Genomic DNA, 12,636 nt, shown 5'->3' with positions numbered 1-12,636 from the left:
ATTGCAATCGGATGCTTACTGACAGTCATACCAAACCTGTGGAATTTTGAAATATCCAAGCATGCCTCTAAAGCCAGGAGCAGCGTTGGACAGCAAGGACTATATTCTGCGTGACTGCTGTGTGCCACCAAAGGAGTGAGAAGGATGTGGTTTGTGTTCAAGGTATGTAATTATTATTTGCTGCTTAGTTTGTTCAGTCTGGTTTACATTTATCTGATGTATTTTTAAACACTGACTGCACAATGGAAATATGGCTGACTGTAAATCTCTTAAAAATAAGGCAAAGGCAATAATGCACCCTAGCTGCAGTGGCTCAGATGTGGCTATAGGAGGTAGAGAGAATTAACAGTTAAACTCAGCTCTAACGCTGTTCTCCAAGTGTTGTTGCTGTACCACATCTAGCGCAAATCGGTAGTCACAATGGTGTTGTTACAGTGTCATGACAAGATAGTGTACAGGATAATATTCAGAGATAAATGGCCACTGACCACCACAAACTAGCTCAATGATTTGGACAATTCCTCAAAGTGGAAGCTCCACTTTACATGCCTTTAAAGTGGGTTATAAATAATATATCATATTGAAAACTAGTTGGAAATGGTTGAAAATGGTCAAGAATCTAGAAGGATTTGAAACCAGTGAGAGAAACGAAACCAATAACCAGTTAAATATCATGCAGGAAGCTGGAATAAAGCAAAGTTTTACTTATAGGCAGGGGTGAAAGTAAGCCGGTACAGCCCGGAACTACATACCTGTAAAAGATTGAGAGCATAGAGCTGCTGTCTGTCAAAAAAACCTACATTCAAAACCATGATGACCACAGTTTCAGCATAAACACATCTACTATCAGTACGTCATCTGAAACACATGTTACTCTCCTCAACAAATATCTGAAGTGTCTGGTACCATGCAGTGATTTTGATCATTACGCATTGGACATTAACGCCTAACTGTTATTCATGGTCACTCTCAGAGTTTGGCAGCAAGACGTTGTGCCAAAAATTTCCCAATTAAAATCTGTGGCTTTTTCACGGTATTGTGTACTTAATATTCGAACATCACAGAACGCAGCTCAGACATTTTCTGTCAGGGGATGATTGACATGACTTAAAAGTGTGCTGTGTGAATGCGCTATGTGAATGGGCCCCTGTGAAGATGAAGCGCATTCTGAAAGTGTGCGCTTCATTTTCTCACCACCGGATCACAGACTGTGGACTGTTAATAATGAGATTCCTACAAATTCTAAACATTCTTTTGGTTGGTTTACAGGCTTATATTAGACAGCCTAACGGACAATTTTTAGACATTGTTTCAGGGGGAAAAAAGGGAAGAGAAACCCTAAAGCACATCACTTTACAACGCATTTAAGAATGACAGACACAAATAGTTTAAACGCAATCCAAGTGTTTACTCTATTTACTAACATTAAACTCTATGCCAGAAAATAACTGTTCTAGATTGTTTCATTGTTATCAGTGGCTCCTGAGAGTCAAATAAAACCTGTTTATAATAATCTCATCAGTACTGAATGTGATGTCTGAAAAGAAACACAATTGTTAAGTGTCCATGTGTTTAAATTATCAGTTATTGAAATTAAAACAAAATAACTTCTGAGGATTCTGAAATTGGCAGCACTGTGGCTTAGTGGTTAGTACTGTTGCCTCACAGCAAGAATGTCATGGGATTAGTTCCCACCTGTGGCCTGCCTTTGTGGAGCTTGTATATTCTCCTCCTGTTGCGTGGGTTTCCCTCCGGTACTCCGGCTTCCTCCCACATCCAAAGACATGCAGGTTAGGTGGACTGGAAACGTTATCTTGTCCATAGGTGTGCAGGCGGGTGTGACTGTCTCTGTCTCTATGTGGTCCTGCAACAGACTGGCATCCTGTCCAGGGTATACCCCGCCTCACGCCCTGTGACTGCTGTTATAGGCTGCAGCTTCCTCTGAACCTTAATTGGAGTAAGCGTTGAAGATGAGTGTTTCTGCATGTTTTGACTATTAGGTCATGAGTTTATTAGAAGATAGCGTCTTACAGTAAAATGTTTGGCAAAGGCTATTCGCCCAACCGTTGGGCAGATAAATATGTCTTACCTTATTCGCCCAACCGTGATCGTGTATTTGACATGTTTTGTGCATCTAAACTATGTTTTTTTTTTTACACCACTTTTTTAAGGCTTACAAGCACGCTCATTGGTCAGCTGTGGTTGGGTGTATATGCTCGCGTATTTACTTTATTGAACCAAGGGTTGGGTGTATAGCCACTCGAAAATGTTTCAAGTTATATGTCAAGTATTTTATAATTTCTTTTTTGTGCATACAGTACAAAAATATTAAAAAAAAAATTTCAAGGATGCCCAAGAAGCTATGAACAACATATGAGGGCTGTCAATAAAGTATAGGTCCTTTTTATTTTTTCAAAAAACTATATGGATTTCATTCATATGTTTTACGTCAGACATGCTTGAACCCTCGTGCGCATGCGTGAGTTTTTCCACGCCTGTCGGTGACGTCATTCGCCTGTGAGCACTACTTGTGGGAGGAGTCGTCCAGCCCCTCGTTGGAATTCCTTTGTCTGAGAAGTTGCTGAGAGACTGGCGCTTTGTTTGATCAAAATTTTTCTAAACCTGTGAGGCACATCGAAGTGGACACGGTTCGAAAAATTAAGCTGGTTTTTCCGTGAAAATTTTAACAGCTGATGAGAGATTTTGAGTGATTCTGTTGCTTTAAGGACTTCCCACGGAGCGAGAACGTCGCGCAGCGGTCCCCAGGCGCCGTCGTCAGCCTGTTTCAAGCTGAAAACCTCCACATTTCAGGCTCTATTGATCCAGGACGTCGTGAGAGAACAGAGAAGTTTCAGAAGAAGTCGGTTTCAGCATTTTATCCGGATATTCCACTGTTAAAGGAGATTTTTTTAATGAAAGACATGCGGACGGGTCCACGCGTCGGGACGCAGCCGGCGCGGTGCGGCAGCACAGGAAAAACACCTCCGTGTTGATAACCATTTGTAAAATCTAGGCGGCTTTTGATGGCTTTCAGTGGAGTGAGTATATGAGAAATTGTTTAAACAGCTGGACATGTTCCAACTTGTCCTTAAGGCTTCCAACAGAGGTGTTTTTTCCTGTGGCAGAGCGTCGCGGCGGCTGCGAGCCGATGCTGCAATCCGCCCGCACGTCTTTCATTAAAAAAAATCTCCTTAACAGTGGAATATCCGGATAAAATGCTGAAACCGACTTCTTCTGAAACTTCTCTGTTCTCTCATGACGTCCTGGATCAATAGAGCCTGAAATGTGGAGGTTTTCAGCTTGAAACAGGCTGACGACGGCGCCTGGGAGCGCTGCACGAAGTCTCGCTCCGTGGGAAGTCCTTAAAGCGACAGTATCACCTCAAAATCTCTCATCAGCCGTTAAAATTTTCACGGAAAACCAGCTTAATTTTTCGAACCGTGTCCCACTTCGATGTGTCTCACAGGTTTAGAAAAAATTTTGATCAAACAAAGCGCCAGTCTCTCAGCAACTTCTCAGACAAAGGAATTCCAACGAGGGGCTGGACGACTCCTCCCACAAGGCGTGCTCACAGGTGAATGACGTCACCGACAGGCGTGGAAAACGAGGGTTCAAGCATGTCTGACGTAAAAACATGAATGAAATCCATATAGTTTTTGAAAAAATAAAAAAGACCTATACTTTATTGACAGACCTCGTAAAGTGATAAAGCAACTGATTGCGATAATTCATTTAAAACTGTAACTACATGCAGGGATAAAAATAGGAAGATGTTAAGGAGTTTAGCAATAGGCCAAATTAGATCAACATGTTATTTTGATTGCTGTTAAGCTTATGAAATTCGCAGACAGTACAGTGAGCATACTTACTTTGTAAATCTTTCCTTCAACATTTTCATACACTGGCGCGTCGGTCTCAGCTTTCAGCCCAACTGACTATCTTCTTGTATTCAGCTCGGGAAAGCTGCATCTTCCTTTAACCAGGTTCTGTGTCTGTGTGGACAAAACGAGAGACAGAACGCTGAACCACAGACATAGCCGGCTGCAGCTACACGGCAAAACTCAACTTTAGCTAATACCACACACAACGAGCGCAAGAAAACATTTACAAAACATCAGCTCAGTTTGTACAGTTATTATAAGACTTAAAATCATTTTGACATAAAAAACAAAACTCAGAAAATCGTTATTACATCAAACTCTTGCCTGCAACCTGCTCCACATGACTTTGCAATGATCAATGCGCTAATTGGCAGTTGAGCTGAGTATACCGGCAGTTGATTGGTTGACTCTCAGTGGAGGTGACGTCATTCTGGTCCGTCGCTGCTTCATTTGAAGAAAATTAAAGACACATCAGCAGTTCTCGTTGTGTATCAGTAAAGAAAGAATTTGTGCCCTCGGAGAGTTTGAGGAGAGAGATGAAGGGAAGAAAATGAGGTACACAAACTCCCAGGCGGCAGGTTTTTATTTTGTTAAATCATGCTGTTTACAGTCTGGTGTTAATTTAAAGACAGAAGTTTAAAAGTAACTGCAGTTATACATGTGGGAAAATGTGACACGTGAAGTTTATGACAAAATAATTTAGTTTTACACTACTGAAGCTTCGAAATACAACACAACACTTCTATTTTTTTCCTTTGAGGAATTTCTAAATGAATTGGTGGTTTCAAACTGGTGTCTCAGGGGCCAGATAAGGCCAAACAAGAAGTCTTTTCCAGGCCTCGCATGCCTTATTTTGTAACATTAAACTGGGTCATATTGTGCTTAATTATTATTAGTAAATGGACTGCATTTATATAGTGCTTTTCCATTTGCATCAGAAGCTCAAAACACTTTACAATTATGCCTCACATTCACACAGACACACTCACACACCGATGTTTGGCTGCCGCCATGCAAGGCATTCACTACACACCTGGAGCAACTAGGGGATTAAGGACCTTGCCCAAGGGCCCTGAGTGATTTTCCGGTCTGGCTAGATTTTGAAACGAGGATCATCTGGTCTGAAGGTCAACACTTATCCACTAGACCAGAGGTCTCAAACTCATTCCATAAAGGGCTGAGAGGGTGCAGGTTTTCTTTGCAACCACCCACTCCACCAGGGGATTTCACTGATTAACTGATTCCATCACGCAGGGTTCAAAGGAGACTGCGCTGCCTTATAGCCACTTTGCTTTTGTTTTTGTTTTTTACCTCAGTGTGTTTGCAGTTTCATGATACACAGAAAATCCAGCAATTCTGACAATGCATCTAGGAATTTAAAAAATTCATAAATGAAAATGCTCACTTTACAGCAAATCTAAAGACAAAGGCTAGTTTAGACTAATGATGACATGCATAGTTCAGCTGCATCGCCTTCTTTTCTCATCATGTCACATGACTCAGGTGTGTGTGTGTGTGTGTGTGTGTGTGTGTGTCCAGTCCTGATGCAGTGGCCCACTTGCTTGACAGATATTTCAATTTTCCTCATGTCACCTGCAGTACAGTTGTTTTTCTGCCAGCTTGTCTATCCTTGTGTTGCTGCGGCTTTTCTGTGCTCAGAATCTTTTACTGCATTTGCCATGTCTGTTGGCTACGTGCCTCTTAAGCCTTGGTCCCACCGAATAATAAGCCATGAATAATGAGCTACGCATGGGTAATAATGATCCTGTTGGGGAAAGTGTAGTGACACGGACCCACAACAGTGGCCGCAAATGAACGGTCAATAGATGAGCCAAAAGGTAACAATTTAATGTTGTGAATGTGCACAACGACTATACAGACAATCTCAGAATATGATAGCAGTCAATACACAAAGGTGACGTGTGGGCAGGCTCGAGGATAGAAGACGTCTGTCCTGAGAAGAGCCGGAACCACACGATTTCCACCGCCACTGAACCTGGTGAATACAGGAGCCGCCAAGTCCCAAATTCCCAGGTGATCACCGTCCCCGACTGTCGGATCTGGTACTGCTGGTGAGGAGCACAAACAGTGAGATGTGGGTGTGTGCACACCCAGTAACAAAAACAGTCAGAAGGTGGAAAGTCACCTCCACCTCTAATCACACACTCGTGCAGCTCCTGTTAACCACTTATCTGGTTGGAGTGTGAAGCGAAGCCGTCGCTGATCACACCAAATGCCAATCCCACAGATAAGGAAACACTTACAGGAAAACAGCTGCGAAGAAGTTCAGACTATTAGTCAGTGTTTTCAGTTCAGCAGAGAATTACCTTCACAGGTAGATGATATCTCGGCAATGAGGTGGAGATGACGTCCGGGTTTATGGAGTAGTATGATGAAGTGAAGATGGGTGACAGCTGTCATGAGATAATGAGTGACAGCTGTCACCCCCGGCTGTGTCCCGTGGCGGCAGCGCCCTCTCGTGCCTGAAGCCCGCACGTCAGGCAGGGCGCCCTCTGGTGGTGGGCCAGCAGTACCTCCTCTTCTGGCGGCCCACACAACAGATCCACGTTTTAAGATATCACGTATCCGCTACTAAGGTGCCTCTCTGTACCTCACATGTGCCAGGTATCAGCCTCTAGTGAGTGGGTGTTAGAACCTGCCATTTGAGCCCCATCCAGCCTGGAATGGCTCGTGTCGCCACATATGATCCACGTCAAGCCACATATGATCCATGTAGCGCCATGTAATGCGACATTGGTGTACGTTTAGGCATGGGTTTGGTCCAGACCTCCAGCCCTCCCACACTCGGTCCTTTTAAAGTGTGGGTTTTCAGTTCATAGCATCCATTCAAGATGTTGTCACACAGTCCAGTTGGTGTGCGCCATGCGCCTGGCTGCTGTTCACTTGTGTTCCAGAGTCATTAAATGGACCAGACCAGCTAGAACTGAAACACGGGTTCCTGGACAATCGCCTCTGCACTCCTTCTTGCTGGCTTTATTTCTTACATGGCTTTACAGTCATTTTGACACTGTGAGCCAACGTTAACTTTGTGTTTGTCCGTTAATGTCTGCAAAATCGCTGTTTTGAGCGCATGCATTCTGCATTCCTGGACATTCGCTTCTGCGCTTCTTCTCACTGGCTTTATTTTTTCCGCGGCTTTGCAGTCATTTTGTCACCGCAATCCAATCTTTAACTTTGTGTTTGTTCATTAATTCTGCAAAATCAGTCTTTTTTGCGTTCTGTGTTCCTGGACAGTTGCCTCTCTGCTTCTTCTCTCTGCTTTATTTCTTCCACGGCTTTACAGTCATTTTGACACCGTGATCCAACTTTTAACTTTGTGTTCATTAGTTAATGTCTACAAAATCAGTCTTTTGCGCGCTCGCGTTCTGCATTCTTGGACAGTCGCCTCTCCGCTTCTTCTCTCTGGCTTTATTTTTTCAGCGGCTTTACAGTCATTTTGACACCGTGGTCCAACTTTTAACTTTGTGTTCATCTGTTAATGTCTGCAAAATCAGTCTTTTTTGCATTCTGTGTTCCTGCACAGTCGCCTCTCCGCATCTTCTCTCTGGCTTTATTTCTTCCACAGCTTTACAGTCATTTTGACACCGTGATCCAACTTTTAACTTTGTGTTCTTCCGTTATTGTCTACAAAAATCACTCTTTTGCGCGCTCGCATTCTGCATTCCTGGACAGTCGCCTCTCCGCTTCTTCTCACTGGCTTTATTTCTTCCCCGGCTTTACAGTCATTTTGACACCGTGATCCAACTTTTAACTTTGTGTTCATCTGTTAATGTCTGCAAAATCACTTTTTTGTGAGCTTGTATTCTGTGTAATGCTTGTATCGAGTGCAACTCATTGCTTCAGCGTGCTCAGAATGGGCCTCATCTGATCCATTATAACAAGAATTTAAATCTATCATTAACATACTTCTACAGCTGCTTATAAAGAAGGAATGAACATGCAACTGTTTTACCAAGCTATTACAATATAAACATTTCAAATAATTACCTTTTAGGCTGTTCCAAATATGTTCTCCACCTCAGCGCATGAGACAGAGAGAGCAAAAAAGCTCCAAATGTCCTCTGTGATTCCAGAAGTGATTAGAGGTGTTTTCAACATCCAAGCTCTGACAGAAAATGATTAATCCGCTACAAAATAATTACTTTATATAGTGTCCAGCGCACAAAGCAGGTGGGATTGTCACAACAAAGTGCTCGGGAGGGCAGAGCCAAAATAGCCTGTCCAAAATAGCCTGTCCTGTACTTGTAGCCGCCAGGTACTCGGATAATGGGCTTTTAACAGCCTCGTCCTCACCACAAACATGCCTCCAAAATCCTAGTTTGTCCTCATAGTACCTCGTACACAACTGCCCCACACTGTTTATGCTAAATTTTGAACTTCTTGAAATTAGCGGCTCGCTCAGAGATGAGTCTTGTTAAAGAGCCTCTCAGAGCCACTATTCTCCCTCGATTGTTGAATAACTGGACTCGTACCAAAAAAACATGCTACATGTCTCATTATTCATCCTTCATTATTAGGTGGGACCAGGGTTTTATGTTTTGCAAGACTGGCACTGTAGTCAGAAGCTAATGAGTGGCTTGCCTAGCATGTCACATTATGCATGTGCGGCCGACAGACTACAACAAGCAGAAAAAGTAGAACTCAACAGAGACACATAGAAAATAAAAATTTTGTGAATCAATGAAAACAAGATGATCCAATAATAATCAGTTTCATAGTGGCCATGGTCCATGTGGAAAGTTTCAGTTTACTCTTGCAGGTCACAGGTCACGTAGTATAAAATGTAAAACGTTGAAAATTTAAACAAATTCCACCGTGATGCAAAATGGATTTTCTTGTTTCAAACCATATTGTGTTAAACTTTGCTTTAAGATAGCCATTGAATTTTTTTATATTTATCTTTGCCTTGTAAATGGACTTTTCTGAGCATTTTTCGAAACAGACAATAATTAATTAATTATATTAAAACTGGAAGCCCTAAGTCTGATGGCAACTTACAAAGTTAACTTTTTATGAGATTATAGATTAATTTCTCTCTGTAAAATCACACAAATTGTTCATGTCACCGGGCAACTCTCTGCACTTAAATAATCCATCTGCTGTTCCCTGTCTTTCCTCCTCATTAAAAACACCGGGTTTACCATCTCTTGCTTACAGCCAACATGTTAACGCAGCATAAGTAGAGTGTGTACCTGTGTCTGTCCTTTTTAAAATGTGGAATGAATAAGAAAACTTATTCTACCTGAATAGTAAGTACCCCATCACAACATAGAACACCCCCCCCCCCTTTCCGGGATGGGTCAGATTTGCGTTGTTAATCAGTGTACTGTATATTTTTTGCAGATTGGGTAGAAATGGCTCTCATGATGGTTTGGGTGGGTGTCGGTGTTAACCCTGATACGTACATCACTAACAAGCAGAATACTCTGGAGACTGTAGTTCTTCCTTCCTTATTTTGCTGCAGTTAAGACCCCTTGCTCTTAAAAAAGTCCTTCTGTGTATTAACACTCCAACACACATTTCACCTCATCAAGCATTATCTCTGTGATAACACGCAATAATCAACAATAAACAAACCCAAATTGGAGAACATCACAATTATATGTCAAATAAGTTGGCCTTGTTGGTTTATTTATACCGCGTAAGTAATCCCTGATCCCGTACCCATGATGTCTTGCGTGTGGCAACCTATGAAATTGCTCATTGTTTCTGAAAACAATTGATGAGAGGTTTACATACCTAGGCAGCACTGTACTAGATACAATAGTGAAGATATTAAAGCCAGAATAGGTGAAGCCGTTGCCACACTGAAATCTTTCTAGAGAAACAAAACCTGAAGCTCAAAACAATACCGACTTTCAATACAAATGTCAAACCAGTGCATCTGTGTGGGGCAGAGACCTGGAGGTGAACCAAATAACTGATGCCAAAGATATAAGTATTTATTAAAAAAAAAAGTTCCTTAGATCCTCAACATTAGCTGTCCAGAGAAAATCTTCAACAAAGAGCTCTGGAGAAAAAAGAAACAGAGACCAGTAGACCAAGACATCAGAGAAAGGAAATGGAAATGGATAGGCCACGCATGTAGAACTGAACGGGACAACTTATCAAGACAGGCTGTCCAGTGGTATCCACCAGGGAAAAGAAAAAGAGGAAGGCCAAGAAAAACACAGAGGCGGACGACTGAAGGAGAGCTGTGCAACGCGCACATCTTGGAGCAAAGCAGACAGTGGCATTGGATCGAACCAGATGGAGAGCAACAGTGAAGGCCGTGTGCTGCTTTGGCATAACGAGGACTACCCTAACCTAAAGATGGTCTGAGTTTTTGTTAGATCTGAAACGCATCGACTAAACCCGTCTGCGCCGAGTTTTACAACCCACATGACCTGTAGGTGAGAGATTTGTACTCTGAAGTGTAGGATTTTGAGATGTTTATTAGCAGAAATTGAATAGAATTGAATATAGAGAAAAGAAGAGGAATGAGTGGTTGCTCACACACACACACACTCAGTGTACTAGTTGCTAGTGCAGACTCACAACTTCGAGAACCTTCATTTTTGTGAAATAGAGGATCATACTGTGATATCACAAGAGAAGATAAAGGCACATGAGTCCCCTCACCAAAGAAGTGAAATTGTGATGGGAAGCAAAATCGTGAGCAGCGATGGCTAAATGCATTCTGTAACCTCACCACTAGATGACATTAAATCATACATACTGTAGCTTTAAGAATAAAACAAACATGGAAAACATGACAGGGAGACATAGCCTACTTTGATTCAATGCTGTAGGTAGTTGGTATTCTGCCCCCCCCCCCCCCCCCCCCCCCCGAGAGAATATTTATTGGTTTGGGCCCTCCTTAATTAATTCCCACAACCTGCTGAAATTATTGTGGACCATCCTGAGCCACAGGCCCCCTGGAAGAATCATCACCTTTCACCTCACTGGTTTAATTGCCCCTGGCATGAATATGCAAATGAGTCCAAGGCCGATGACATACTGTAGCAGAAAATATTTGTGAAACATACAGGTAAATAAATTGCTGAATTTCAAACCAAAATGCCTAAAGTTATAATCCCCGAAACTCAGTAAACATCTCAGCTTTACATATTTGATAAGTACATGATTAATGATTTATTTTTTGTTTTTGTTCTCTCTGCACCGTATGATTGGCTTTTCCCACAGCATTTGTCGACATCGGTGAAACTGGCCTAAAATGCTGAAGACCTAATTTGTCAAATATATCCCCTGAGATCAATATTATTTTACAGTGGCATTATTGTGTAATTACTCTCTGAACAGCGCTAAACCTCACTCTTCCCTAATAGATTTTCTCTTCAGCCTTCTCTCTTTGCAGACAGATGCGTAGAAATCCTAACACCACTTCATGGTGAGTTTTTGCAATATCAAATTAATTACCTGTTATTATGAGCACATTAAAAGTAAATCATTGATTGTTTAATTGAGTGCGGGTTCTTCATTACCTCCAAAAAAGTGTAAAATTCTTCATTCAAATTTTTTATTTGCAGGAATATTGGGCATCACCAAACAATTCTTTGATTCCCCCCCACGACAGTGCTGGTCACTACCATTGTGGATTAACAAAACATCGGTGTGTAGAAAGCCTCAATCTGACCTGCGGTGCATCAGAAAATAGAGCTCATTGTTGTTGGGCAGTGTTGTATGATGTCTGAGATGAGCTGAGGTCTCGGGATGTGTGCACACCAGCACAGTCCAGGGGTCTGAAAGGGCTCAGTGCTCTGTGGTGGCTACAAAAGGGAGCTGTGTCGTGGGATTGGTATTGCAAGATAAGATCAGGGCCTCTGAGGAAGTCTGGTCTGATTGCTACAAAGGGCTGAGGTCAGGGGCAGCAGGAGCGGTTTACTCATCTAGATATCAGAGGATCAGGGGGTTTGTTGGGGGGGCATGTGTAATAGGTATAAACGGATCAGTGTAATGTGATGGTATGAAAAGATTTTAAAAATATCTGTAAGGCGGTGTGCTTTCATAGCTCCGAAAGCTATGGGATCAAAGATGTCAGCGTGCGTATGGGTGTCTACTTGTGCATGCGCATCTCTGATGGCCTGGAGAGCCGTAGAGTTGCTGTGACGAGGAGAGGCTGAAGCTGGTGAGGGGGTGCGCGGTCAAAGAAGCGCGCTTTGGAGGCTGCGTGTAAACAGGGCAGTGCCGCACACGGTGCTGTTAACCAGCTGTGAAGCCTGCTCACAGTGGGAGATGAATTTACAAAGGATGTCTTCCTGTGATATCCAGGAGACGCCACACTGATCTCTGCGCCCCTGCTCTTGGCGCACCATTGTAGTGCTAAGCACCACGCCACTAATGGCGCTCATATACCTTAATGGCTTGGGAAACATTTACATTTTGCTTGCAGCGGAGAGAAGTTGTGGCTTTGGAGGGGAGAAAATGCACGCGAGTGAGGTGGGGTTTATCTACGACATCTTCAGTCAAGGAATCTTTAATTTCCTTACACATTTTACAGTTAAAAAGCAATCGTAAACCCTCTTGTGTTTTACGCTTTAGTCCCTCCTTACTACATCCACGGAGAAAAATCACCGGCACTACTCTAATATTTTGTCCCCCGCCCATTTCCAGAGTCACAGATTTCACTCATCTGCACGACAGATTGCTCTCCAAGCTTCAGGGAGTCGGGGATCTTAGCTCACAAGCAAGCCATAACCAGGAAATGCCTGCAGTATTAGCAAGGTATCGTATT

At 42.7% G+C, this 12,636-nt stretch overlaps 1 protein-coding gene across 1 annotated transcript in view; it reads right to left on the bottom strand.

Annotated features, from left to right (window-relative positions):
• The window catches only part of cdin1 (CDAN1 interacting nuclease 1), a 151,928-nt gene extending 147,959 nt beyond the window's left edge, over window positions 1-3,969 (bottom strand). The window contains 2 exon segments of the mRNA XM_034159540.1: window positions 3,870-3,921; window positions 3,924-3,969. Coding sequence (XP_034015431.1) covers window positions 3,870-3,921; window positions 3,924-3,969 — 98 coding nt within the window.
• Between the last annotated feature and the right edge of the window lie 8,667 nt (window positions 3,970-12,636).

The sequence above is a fragment of the Thalassophryne amazonica genome, chromosome 19, assembly GCF_902500255.1.
Source record: "Thalassophryne amazonica chromosome 19, fThaAma1.1, whole genome shotgun sequence".
NCBI classification, from domain to species: Eukaryota; Metazoa; Chordata; class Actinopteri; order Batrachoidiformes; family Batrachoididae; genus Thalassophryne; species Thalassophryne amazonica.
Note: the sequence above shows the minus strand (reverse complement) of the source record. Positions and strands in the feature narration are given on the sequence as shown.